The sequence below is a fragment of the Cygnus olor genome, chromosome 6 (genome assembly GCF_009769625.2).
Source record: "Cygnus olor isolate bCygOlo1 chromosome 6, bCygOlo1.pri.v2, whole genome shotgun sequence".
In the NCBI taxonomy this organism is placed as follows: domain Eukaryota; kingdom Metazoa; phylum Chordata; class Aves; order Anseriformes; family Anatidae; genus Cygnus; species Cygnus olor.
The window spans coordinates 22438230-22452080 of NC_049174.1; the positions used below are offsets into that span (position 1 = coordinate 22438230).

General features: G+C 36.2%; 1 protein-coding gene across 7 annotated transcripts in view; it reads left to right on the plus strand.

The window, feature by feature from the left end:
• Positions 1–13851, plus strand: part of KCNH7 (potassium voltage-gated channel subfamily H member 7) — a 223069-nt gene that overhangs the window by 137321 nt on the left and 71897 nt on the right. For 3 of the 7 annotated variants that reach the window (XM_040561791.1, XM_040561796.1, XM_040561797.1), the window contains exons 4-7: positions 1569–1601; positions 7559–7987; positions 11700–11720; positions 12225–12248. In XM_040561791.1, the coding sequence (XP_040417725.1) occupies positions 1569–1601; positions 7559–7987; positions 11700–11720; positions 12225–12248 (507 nt within the window). The remainder of the gene's footprint in view (positions 1–1568; positions 1602–7558; positions 7988–11699; positions 11721–12224; positions 12249–13851) is intronic. The other 4 variants (XM_040561792.1, XM_040561793.1, XM_040561794.1 and 1 more) reach the window with 4 other exon arrangements.

Below are 13851 nucleotides of genomic sequence, written 5' to 3' on the forward strand. Positions count from 1 at the left end.
TCCTTTCTTCATGGTGGTTATTTTTGGGATTCAGACTAGAAAGGAAGCCTCACTGTATTCTAGTCACTGTAATTAGCTGTTTGCATTACAGCCTCTCCCAGCTAGGATCACAGCCCTATTGTGCTGTATCTTATACAAACATTCAATAAACGCAGGCAATCTCTGCTTAAAGAGATTACAAACCAAACAATTGGAATGACACAGCTTTCAGTGGAGGTGACTTGTGCAGCCTGGATGACAGGAAAAGGAACACAAACTGACAATAAACAGGCTGTGCAGAGACCCTGCAAATTTTCCTTTTGCTATTTAAATAGATAAGTAGTAAGTATGAGAAGTGAGCATGAAAAGGATTCCTGGTTTGACTAGATCCAGGAGGTCTCTTCCAGTCCTATATTTTTAGCAGATCTCCTGTTTGTTCTTTTCAAGGACATTGAAAACAGGTGGGTTCTGTGAGATAACTTGAAGGCCAGGATAATGATTTTGCAAAATCATCCCAAGTTATAATACATACCCTCAAGAAAGTATAAAGGTAGTCAGTTTTGTATCATTCTCTGATGGAATAACTCAATTAAGACATATTTCTCTATTATTCATAATAAGAATTAGTACAGAGAACTTAACACATCTATGCATTTTGTTAAATTGAATTAAATATTTTAATCTTGAAGAGAGAAATTAACATTTATCAGCATATCTCAAGCTTAGACTAAAAGTACTACTAGATAGGAAAAAAAAAGTTTAAATGGATTTGAGAAGCTCTCAGATGGAATATAGTCATAAGGAATATGTTCTGTTATTTAAGTGATTCAACATGGAGGAGATGATATTTTTAGGTAAGCAAACAAAATAAATCTATAGATAAAAATGAGGAGCTTTACAACCATTGCGTCTTATTTCTCATATGTAGAATCCTATCGTGATTACTTGACTCTATTAACGAGCACAGTACAGGCAAGCTGGGCATTTCAAAGACCTGAAAGCAATTGGCAGAGACAATGAGACGTGTAGTTAGAAGAGTTCATCCCATGAAGAGATGGAATAAGTGAGCCCTGCCAGGGATATGAAACTTCTCTGAGGTCACACTCTGAACAAGTGTCAGTGAATAAAGCCTATTCTCCCTAAGGAGATTTTGAATTATTCAACTTTTTTGTAAGTTTCTTCCAAACAAAACAGGCATTTCCTAGCAAAGACATGCTCCATAAGAAATTAGAAGATGTTCTGTTTCATGAGAAATAGCACATTGGTCTGGATACATCTACTTTAGTTTTCTGTCTGTATTAGCTAACCTTAAAACTTGGTAATTGGAAATATATACTGATCTATGTTACAAAACTGAGTAATTACCCAAGTACTTCTTTATGGAATAGTTCTTAAATTTTCCAAATAAAAAGGCAATGTACTTTTACTTCTGCAGATTACCTATATTGAATGTGAATTCAAGATACTTGAGTTTGCTTGTAAAATGTGTGGAAATTTGATATTCAACCTTCTTAATAGTCTGTTTATTTTCTGAACCTGTCTCTTTTAAAGCTAAAGCTTTTTGTAAATCTAGTTTAATTGTATTTCAGATGGTAACAACCTTTCAAGTGGCTCTTCTTCAGGTAAATCTATCTTCTAAAATTCTATCTACTAAAGCCCTTTTATTGCTTTGTTCTGTTTCTACTACTTCAAGATCTCATTACATTTTACATAATTCTAGAAGAGTGCAAGTTAAAATGTGGCTCTTGCTCCCACTCTGAATACTTATTTCTGCAAAACTATGGATATAACATCTAAACTATTAAATTTAGTATAATTATATGAGATATGAAATTCAAATGTAGTGATACTTTTCAGCTTATTACCACTGATTGATTTTTTTTTATGCTCTGAATACAAGAACTTTCAATGTATGAGACAAAATTCGTTGTGGAATTTGGAAATGGTATATAAATTCACTGTTAAAACACGAGAACTTCTTCAGGCTTCCTGTCTCAGACAAAAACAACATTGTCTGTTCTATGAAGTCTGGTAACTGATGTGATAAAGGGTTGAGACTTTTTGGAGAACTTTATTTAATACATGAAATGAATTCTCCCAGCTACCAAAAACCACCATGTTCTCACAGCAAGACAGCAAAATACTGTGCTAGTTGAATAAATTCTTTGCATATAATAGCTAGTGTGATGCTTGCTATTTTGTTTCTTTACAGTTATTTAATTTTTTCTTCATTTCCACTTTTAACTATGTCTAAGAAATAAAAATGCAACAAGTAAAATCTCTGAGAGGCCCAAAATTATATTTTCATATGGCTTTTTTCACAAAACCACTGTAAGACCTATACCAATAAGCTTAACATCTAGATGGATAAAATCTACTATAATGATATCTGTATTAACAAATGTGAAGAAAACCAGACCGGTAAATATACAAATTTATGTTAGTATCCAAGGATATCACCATTCTCTCTTTTCAGAAAAACCCTGAAAACACTGTTCAGACTAGATTCACTAGCCAACCAAGCATAGCCCTGTGTGTGGTCAGAAAATTCACTCCTTTCCCATTTTTAGCTTTATCAGTCATGTTTTGATAGGCCATTTCATGGGCCTATTTGTAAGCAGGAGGATCTGGAATCATATTATTCTCTTAGCCATTCTCAATACTACTTTTCAGAAGTACAGCCTCAGGACAAAAATATGATATCACCATCACAAAGATAAAATATCTTTCTCACTTACAAGGGAACATGAAGAAGATTGCTGTTACTAATATGGATAGAGTTCAAGTGCAACCTTAAATTTTAGAGAAAACTATAAGTATAATAACTGTAATGCCAAAATTAAAGTAGAACATACCAAAGTGTAAAAAAAAAAAAAAAAAAAAGTGTCTGCAGTACCTGAGAATTATAAATATAAGCTTCTAAAGTTAATAATTAGATATTCCTTCTTTTTCCTGCCTGAGAAGAAAAAGACACAAATTATGAAGATTATTTAATGAGCAGAGTAAGAAAATGATCCACTTATATATGCTTCTCTACATTTGGGGGAAAAGAACTGGGGAGAAGAAGAAAACAAACAAACAAACAAACAAAAACTATCATAACTGACTCTTCCTGTAATTCTCTCAGTGTAAAATACACTGTACCACAGGTAGCACACTATTCCTTAGCATGGGCAGCTCAGAGTTTAGTTTGGCTCCTCAGCCTAGAAGAAGTTGTACATCACACCAGAAAACAGTTCTGACAGTTTCTACAACTTAATTTACCTTGTGCAAACTTTTTCTGCATTTGAGCTCCTTTGATTTGATTTTGGAAAGTGTAAACCTAGAGAAAGCCGAGAACATAATAGACTAAATCTAGCTATGGTGCCACTTATTTTCCCTTTCGCTGACTCACCTGAAGCCAACTTTTCTACCTCTCTACATCAGCAAGAAAGTAACAATAATACTAGAGATACTACAAAATCTAGTTTAACCCCTCTTTGAGGAGTCATTATGTCCTCCCAGCTGCTATCTGGGGCTACTCTTCTGCAATGCTCAGGGTAGGAAACCGGAAATTCTGCGTGCATTGACATGGAATAAACAGACTTTGTAGCAGCACCTAGCATCTACCAGTAACCTTAAAACCACTGCAGAAATAACAGCAAAAGTAAAGATCTCTCAGTTGCAGGTGTTTCTTTGACTTAACTACTGTGTCTAGTATGTAAGCAAGCATTTCCACCACTAGAACTTTAAGAAGTACCATCACTGCAGCAAGGCAATATTCAGGCCAAATACTCCCCTTCACTGTTAACAAAATGCCTGCACAGAACAAATAGGAGAATTATTTGCCTTGCAAATATATTGGTTTATGAAAGAAATTCTTTTTCAGATATGTTTTTTTCTGGAACACACCATTTTCAGAATGAAATTTGTATTCATGGGACAGGAAATCTGCAACCATAATCAGAGCTGGTAATAAAGTCTTTTTGGACCAAGTTTCTTTCTTTCCTTTTTTTTTTTTTTTTTTCCCTACCACAAAATTCTATATGATGGTATTTAGTGTTTAAAAAGTGACATTTTTCATTAATGTTAACATTTCTGATTTCAACACTTAAAAAAATCAATAGTCTTGCTTTTCCATATAAGGACAGCTTTTTCCTACACTTTTTTTTCACTTAACTATCAAAACATTTTATTTTTTATCAATTTGAAACCTTCTTTTTACTTCTAATTCTTTAATATAAAATAACAAACATTTTAAAAGCAAAGCAATTTTGAAGACTAAGCTTTTGTCTTAATCTTGAGAACAATAAAATAACACCTTTTCAAAAATACATTTGGGGTAGAAAGTCTATATTCCAACTAGCCCTAAACATAAGAGGAGACACAGCACTAGTTTAATAGATCACGTTCATCTCATCTAACATGGAAACAAATATTTTAAGACATTTGCATTCAGTGCCATTCCTTAGGTCTGATGTTATAGATTATTTGTATTTTCTAAGAATAAGAAGTTCCCTATCTCTCTAAAGACTTCAGATTCCTGGCAGAGAAATCAAGCGATGACAGACTATGACCATAAAAAAATTTATACCTTGAAAATGCTGAAGGAGCTTAAATATTTTAGGTTCCATGAATTCTAAACATCTTCCCCTCGGAGCTCCCAAAATACGAGACAGAATACAAAAGTCTTTCAGAAGGCAAGGAAAGTCTATTTGAATTTGGGACTTTGGAGATAACTACATCTGCCAACAGTTTAGAAGTGTCCTTTCTTATTGGAAAAGTATTTTTGACCAAGCTTTGCTATTTAGAAAGTCTAAGGGTTAGCTGGGCTGGCACAGAGAATAAGTACAATCAGCAGATTAAGTCAGTTGCAAATTACTTATTTAGTGAAGCAAGGTTTGAAAGGAGGAGGTGGAAGCCTGGAATTGTGACTCAGGCTCAACAGCTTTCTTCAATTGCTTTTAGCAAGCCACAATTATACAAATCTCTGACTCAGCATTAAGAAGAACTTGGCAATCTAGTTTGCAACTTCAATAATACATAAGAATTTACATCTCAAAAATCTTTTTGTCTTCTAAGCTAAGATATATATGCTTTGACATCATACCTACAGAGTGCAGGTGTTGTCCACTTTCAAACAAAGTATTTTACCCTATAGACAGTATGACAGGAAAGTTTCTGCTGAGCCTTTTGGTCTGTACTGGGACATCAGGCCTGGGGCCATGAATTTTGCTTCATGCCAAATTGTATTATTACTGAGCTAAGCAAGGAAGTGTGATGTAAATTAGATAAATTCTGAATGGGCCTCCTGACAGCTTTAGCAGCAGAACCGTAGGAGAGCACTGAATGTTCAACACATCAATGAGTTCATTATCTGTAACCTGAAGAATAACAGCAATACTCCTCCCCCTTACAGAATACTCAAGCTAAAAAGCAGGAACTAGGGATGTTAATTTTTAGAGCATTTATTAGCGTTTATAGAAGAGTAGCTAAAAGTTACTCATTTAAGTTTTCTATTTCATGCCCAAGAATCTTAGCAAGAAGCAAAATTCTCACTCAGTATTCTTTCCAGCTCAACTGCAGTTAGACAGCTGAATCAGTAATGCAGTATAACATGGTCATATTAACTTGGTGAAGCAGAAAAGACCATCTGCACCACCATGAATATAACTAAAACAGAGTGCCAGCAAAAAGCCTTTAACAGTGTCTAATGCCGGAAAATCTTATGAATGGTATTTTTAAGAAGATCAATGTAATTGATAAAAAAAGGTTTTTACTATTTGTTTCACCTTTGATTCAATACACTTGGAGAATTGATTTATAAAGTACTTCACAACTGAATTCTATGTACATTTAAAATAATAAAATTATTTTGTATGTGCTTCACTGATTTCAACTGTGAGCAATTTGTTCAAGAATACTTAGTAAGTCAGAAGAAATATGCATACTCCCAAGGTGCACTCTACTGAATATCAATGTGTGGATTGAAAATTGGCACCTTTAGGTGCTGTCTGTGAATTCAATATACACCATATTGTTGTGTTAGTTTATGCATTAGAGTAATAGATTCAGTACTAAACATTTGGAATACAACAAGCTTTTTCAGAAGATCCCTGACTGAAATTGTCAAGCAAATAAAAGGAAGATTGTTACATGGAATCACATTTTAACACAGCAAAAAAAAGGTCAGAATAAATGGCCAGATTTCTCAATATTGAGATGTTATCAGTAGCCCCCTCCCTGCCCCCCCTCGCTTTTTACTGTTAAATACATTTCCAAATATCTGGAGAAAGAAGGTGAAAATGGCAAAGTGAGGGTTTGCTGATGTCATAAAATCAATCAGAATATGATATGAGTATGATATGAGATTTACAGGCATATCCTACAATATCAGAGGCCCTACAATGTCTTGTACATGGACCTGCAGTGTCATCTAGTATAGCAACCTTAGGTTTTATACAGCTTTTACTTTAAGATCAGGGCACTCTCACCTTCATCCATTTAAAACTCAAAATAAATTCAATACCAAATACATAGGACATCATTTGAAAATGTTAAATGATTTAGCTGTCATCAATTGCTCTGTTTTAGCTGTTGTGTACAAGCATCAATAAAAGAATATTTCAAAACATTTCAATATAAAGTGATAAACCTCAATGCTAAATATTAATGAACATTAGCTAGCTTCAAACACTGGTGATTAAAACTGGTTGAATAAGACAAAGAGGGAGCAACAAGACATTTGTGACATCCTCTGAGAAATCATTTTGATATCAATCCACTGTAGAAAACACTCATGTTGCAGAGTGATAAGTGACAAGAAGTGATTGATTAAGTCAAATCATTTATGTGACATCTGACCATTTTAGTTATGTTATTTTGTTATTGTTTCTTCAGCGCTTCTAAGTCTTTTACTGTGTTTTCTGTGCATCAGAAGTGCCTATGCCTCCATCTGAGTTGTATTACACAATACTTTAAAATACTTGCTGTCTGGGTTTGCTTTTTTTAGGGAATGGTCTGTCGATTTTACATTTCTCCCTCTAAGTTTTCTTTATTTGTGCTATTTTATTTGCATTTTACACTTCCTCTCAGTTACTGCTATTTCTTACCAATACACAAAGTTGTGCACTTTCCATGAACTCAGAATAGCCTGCTTTATCAATTAATACACCAACCCAACTAAGCCTACACCCATGCAAATGCATGAAAGATGCTTGTATTGTACAGGTGCAACTGAAGGTTGAGAGCTATGTTGCTGGTTTTTCCTGCATTTTGTTTCTCTTCAGAAAGTCAGAAAGGACCTTCAGATTAGATAACCTTATCTCTTTTAAAGCAGACTGTAGAATCAATGCTGTTATCCTTATTTGGAGCTTAGTAGCTTAGGTTTGACTGAAATATGAAATCCTCTAAAAAATGAGTTTAACAAACCTGGAATTTAACAAACCTCCACAGTTACACATTCCATTGCAAAACTTTATTAGGAATAGGTCTATTATTTATAGCTGTCATTATGCACTGTGACTGTGTATGAAAAAGCAGGTTTTCATGACAAGAAACTAATGCTCATCTTTTCTTTTCTGTATGTATTTACACATAGGCAAACTTTTTGGATTCCGGTTACCTGGATTGAGACTTTTAACGTACAGAAAGCAGTCCTTACCACAGGAGGACCCTGATGCAGTGATAATCGACTCATCCAAGCACAGTGATGACTCAGTGGCTATGAAGCACTTTAAATCACCTACAAAAGAAAGTTGTAGTCCTTCAGAAGTGGATGACACAAAAGCACTGATTCAACCCACTAAATGTTCGCCTTTGGTTAATATATCAGGACCTCTTGACCATTCATCGCCTAAACAGCAATGGGACAGACTTTACCCTGACATGATACAGACAAGCAATCCACTAACCCATTCCAGATCAAAGGAAAGCATTTGTAGCATACGGAGAGCATCTTCAGTACATGACATAGAAGGCTTTAACGTCCATCCCAAGAACATTTTTAGGGACCGCCATGCAAGTGAAGGTATGGTAGAAAAATCAGTCAGTATTCTATGATTCCCTAAGAAAAGGATTATTACAATTTTTCATAGTAATTATGATCACTTTGTAAGCAAAATTAAATATAAACATCTATACATATTCAAAGTCAAACTGAAAATATTCAGGGCCCAAATATGCCAGGCCTTTTTTACTCTAAATACTGCTTTTCACGTCTAAGCAGACCAATGAAATCATGGGGTTGCTCTTAGAGTACCATCTAACTTCTGTACAGGGATATAGTGAAACTGGATCCAACATCTGTAAAGCTAATATTAGTATTTGGGAAAACCAGCTGATCAAGCTAAATTGCATGCACATTCTGGCCCCTTACTCACGTAAATTAGAGTATCTTTGACTGTATGAAATCCTACTTCAGAACTTGATAAGTTTATTTTTCTTAAATCTGTGATGTGCTCATTGTATATTCACAAACTCAACACAGAGACATACTTTTTCTCTCACATCGGAAAAAAATCTTCTCAGCAACTCCAGTGAAATACTTGGTGCAATGTTTGGTGAAATACTTAGTGAACTATTTAGTGTAAAATTGATGTAAGTGTCATTTTCTCTTTGTGTTAGTATATTCTTGCAACCTAATTATGCGAAGCACAATGGAGCATGGGCCATGTTTCTTCATGTCAGAGATAGAGAGTTTGAGAAACTTGGAAAACAGCTCAACAAACAGAGGTTTGGAAGCCCTCTGGTGAATGGAGAAGCACCTTTGAAACTGGCTTTCCCAGAAAAGTGCCACATGTACAATGCTATTAGAGCTACTGATGGTCTAATTTATTAAATTGCATAATTTTTATTCATACAAGTAATGTATGTGGAATATTTTTAAGAATTCAGAAACATGTCATGGAAGACTGTACAGATTCATAAAATAGCAAGAAAATTGGGTTTTATTTTCAGTGATTACGGGTTTTTCTCCTATTTATTAACCCCAAGTGTAAAATTCATTTAAGTTCTCCTGCCTTTTGGAAGGTCTGCAGCAAGAGGTCACTGCTTCTGTACATCTCCCAAAATATAAATCTGAATGCTCCTCTTCCACCTAGATTAACTCGAACAACAACAGAACTGATTATTCCTTAAATTCTTCCTGTATTAAATATAATTCAGAAATGCTTCTTTTCTCATTTTTTGTTTCTTTTGGACTCTGATTTTTCAGCTCAAATGAACCTGAAAATTCAATTAAATCCATTCCAAACCATGCCACTTTGCTATATGTCACGTTCACATTGAAGCCAAGATTTCAAGATAAGGATCTGGAGCCAAAAGTCTCCAAAGTTCAGGCATGTCTTTTGGAACATTACATATGCTTCATCTTGGTTTTAACTTCCCCAGATATATAAACCAACCTTTCAAATAAAACACATTTAAAGATATCTATTTTGTCAGTTTCTATTTTCAGAACTTATTCTGATTAAAGCATTTCCCAGCTGGTTGATAATTATACTAAGAAAATCTGTAAAAATAAGTTTGATTATTAAGTTTCTTTGGTCATGATGATACAAAGCTCACGCAGAAATTGCCATATAATTTAATATTGGCTTCACAGAGAAGGAAAAATTTCTAGCTCCATTACACTGAGTACAAGAAATTTTATTGTGAGAAGTAAACACTCCATTTGAATTCCTATGGCCTCTTACATGATGTTATCATTTACGATGTCAATAGATAAAATAATGCCACTGATTTCACTTTGCGTAAACTACAAAATAGTAGAATATCTGTCCCTCACTTTAGGTCATACATACATGTTCTAAAAAAGTGCAGCAGAAGAGAGGATTGTTCTCAGAATTGCACTTTTATTATCAACCATCTTTGATGCCATCTGCTTCAACCCGTATTAGAATTTGGCACCTTATGCTGAAAAGATGTTTAAATTTAGCTAGCAAGTAAAGTCCTATATGCCTTAATGAATAGTACACCATAAACCCCTATTGTTACTATAAAATTATCTGTGTAAGTTAGGCAACCAAGATTCAGCCTAAATCCTCTTCTCTGGACTCACAGATTCTGAGCAGAAGCTGTAGATACTGTACTGAAGAAGGTAAAGCCCTAATTAAAGGTAACTACAGTAAGTAAAAGTAAACTACGGTCCCAGTGTGGCCTAGTGGCAATTTTACGCTGAAAGGTATTACACTAAAAATGATAATTTAGGATTTTAAATTCATTTCAGTGTACTCAATTGAATTCCATCTTAAATTTACAAATTTGTCAAATTTATTTGACAGTAAAAGCAGCAGGGCTTCCACCCTATGCCTGAACTCTGGCCAAGCTCTTGTCATCTGAAACACCATCAATCCAGATTTTGCAGGCCGTGCACTTCGGGAATTTTACTGTCTTCAGAAAGGGTCCTCACTGACACCTCTGCGGCCTTCTGAAAAAATGGTGGCTTTGAGCCTAACTCAGCCTACAAAACCTGCTGCTGTGGACTCCTGGCACAGACATGAGGCTGACAGGAGAAAAGCAGTGTCCCACACCCCCATTGAGCCTGGCTCTGCGTCCCACACTCCCTGGCCCTTGGGAAGCTGAGGGAAGCCAGAGAGGCAGCAGGTGCCACACTGTGCCACACACACACAGGACATCACCTCCAATTCCCTTCACAGGAGAAGGCCGCAGCCTTTCTCTTGAGCAGGCTCTCAGCATGGACAGGACAGACAGGGCTAGAGCAAGCTGAGGCCTCAGGGGCTGCCTCTCAGAGGGGGACAACCGTGCATGAATGTCAGCTTGAGGCCCACTGATATGTGAAAGCTGGAAAGCTGGTCATGGCGGCCAGCAGCACGCAGGGGCATGGCAGTACCCTGGGCCTGGCCCCACTCTCCTGCCAGCTCCTAGACCCTCTCGCACCTGGCAAGCCGCTGAAGCCAGGCAGGGTGAGCTACGCGAAGGGAGGGCAGCCTGTGGGTCATGGACATCCTTGAGTAGGTAGAGGTGGTGTCTACCTACAGACACATGCAGCTTCTTTTAATAATAATGCTGATTAAAGGTGCATTGCTTTCTCTCTAAAGGGGTTTTCTCTCAGGTGAGGATTCAGTGCTGGGTGTGCTTGTGAGGAGCAGTTCTCAGGTGTACCTCATGAAGATAGTTTTGTCGCTGTTACTTCATGCAGAGGCACCTAAGCACTGAAGAAAGGTTTAAGATACATCTTTCTCCTCAGTGTTTCCTCAGTACTTACTCAGAAAAGGTGTTGCTCACCTTGCTGCCATGGTAAAACAAGTTCTGGGAAGCCTAGTTCCTGCTGTGAGACTTGGGCAGGCACAGGGCCTGCGCAAGGCTGCCCGCTCACCCCTCGGCCTGTGCAGCCAGCCTAGGCCACCCACAGCCATGGATGCCTCAGTGGCACTTAATTACATGCGCAAAGTTATTTCTCAGTGGGTTGGCTATTTTGACTTCTAACCCACTGCTGGACTTGTGGAAAAACCTTTTGTTAAGGTTTTGGCTAGAGCCAATTCTATGCATTTTTTGCAGCACCTGCTGATCAACTCCAAACAGTTTTAAAGGTTATTTCTCAATTGCCAGAGTGACTTCATCTTGACTAGAACTTTACATAATATAATCAAGGAGGTGCAAAACTATTTTAATTCCAACCGCGCATATTTTGAAGCAATATTTTCTGCTTTTTTTCTGATGTAGATTTTAGTTGTCTTTTTTTCTCTCTTTTCCTTTGCTTTTATTATGCTGAAAACCAGACAATGGTCGCAATGTCAAAGGTAAAGTATACATCTAGACTATATATTCCAGTGTTTCAACAGCCACACTTTTTGGCATGTTACTTTGCTCTATGAAATGTTCAAATGCAACATTCTCATACTGGCCTCTCAAGGGCTAGGTGCATTAGTGAAATTATGTATGTTGAACATGTAGTTATTCCCTTAACTATTGTCTCAAAGCACTAACTACCAATCCCTGGAAAAAGTGAAGGCATAGTTAAACAGTTACTGAATTTAAGTATCTGTTAATTCAAAAATAAAGGGAGGGACATAGAGCAAGTTGTTTAACTCAGTGCTGTTGTCTATAAGCAGGCAAAACTTCTGTAGAAGCAACCAGGAGTTTTACCTGTGAAAGGATGTAAAGTTGGGCTGGGCCAGTAATAAACAATCTTTTGTTATAAGGTGGTTACTTTTCAGTTAACTATCTCTAAAGTAAAATAATTGATAATTAGGAGCCTTGTGGAAGTATCTTCACTTATTCCTCTTTTGTCTCCTTAAAACTAGTTTCACGTTCCTGGATGGCAGGGGGTATGGTTTCAAGCTTCCTGTAGTATTAAAATGTGCATGCATGAATTTCATTGCCAATTTCATGTTTAAATAATTTTTAGTGCAGTTACAAAATTGTTTCTATTTCACCAGCACTGATACATCTTTTAAAAGCATTTTGAATATCATTCTTTAGTAATTTCCTCCATGTCTAAAAAAAAAAAAATGTGTTCAGTTTAATTGTGATATTTTAGCTATGTCTGAAAACTGATTTGTGATTTCATGCATGATGCAAAAAGTGTGTGTACTTGGTAAAGTCATCTTTCTAAACTGCATGCACTGCATGAGCCAGATTCTGTAGAGCAAGCCACGGACTACAAAATCATTGCATTTGCTTCACATGTATGTTGGCAAAATCTTGGGGGAAAAAATGCAGTCACTGCACTGTAAAACAGCTTTTATATTTACTGCTGGTGAAAGATGATGGATTGACAGCTCAGGAGAGTGAAAACATTTTTTAGTACATTGTGTTAGCAGGAACAATGGAATCCTACCATAAAAATGGGGAGCTCAGACTTTACCCTAAAGAATCTCCTTTGTAGGCAGAAGCCTGTCATTCTCCCTGCTTATTCAGTTCTTGGCTGCTCCACTGAAAGTGTCAATCAGAGTACCAATTAGTGTCAATTGTGATTTATTATGGCCCTCTTTTTCTGCTTCCTGCTATGAGAATATAGGAAAAGTCCACTAGCTCTCAAGTAGCAGCTCAATTGCTGGCATCATGGTCTGTACTTAAGCTAGTAAAGTCTTTTAATTAATTACCATTATCAATGAGGTACATGTATCTTTCACCGCTTTTTAAAGCAAAAGAAGGTTTTGTTTTGTTTTTGTTTTTGTTTGTTTGTTTGTTTGTTTTTAAAAAAGGGTTCTATTTTCATGTGCAATTAACTTAAATATGGTATTAAATGCTAGGGCATGGATATTAGGTAGAGAAGGAGAGAGTAATTCCATTTGGAAAAGATTTAAATCCCAGAAAGCAAAACAACTTCAATGCAATGTAAGCATCTTTAAAGTTACCATCAAAAAAAAAAAAAAATCTTATCTGCTATCTAAATGTAGATGCACATAATTCTCTTAGTTTCCTTTTTATTTTAGGGTTCTCTAGGAATCAAGAGTCTTGTCCATCTGACAGATTGGCCAACTTGATACCCCACTAATGTTTAAGCCAATTCAATATTCAAAAATGATTAATTGCTACTATTGTGTAGAGAAGTAGAGTTGAAGAAATGCAGTCAAGCCCTGCCTGTCACACACCAGCCCCTCTGCTAATTTCTGAGGTGACTGTGACTGCTTTATTTTGAAGACCACTTTTTAATAGAAACAAGTAGATGGTGGAAAGATGGATTCAGGTCCTACCTGAGCTAAAATATTCCATTTCCTTAATAGTGTCATCAGTACCAGGCTTTCTAGCATTCCTTATGGGAGAAGGGCAGTGAAACCTTTCTAGCCTTTCCTTTTTCTTGTGAAGCTATTCTACAAATAATATACTAGGTTCATTGGTCTAAGGATGAAAAGAAAGACTGACTTTTGTAGTTTAGTGGTTAGAGCACTCACCCATAAATTTTGTTTATCTTACATGAAATGATCA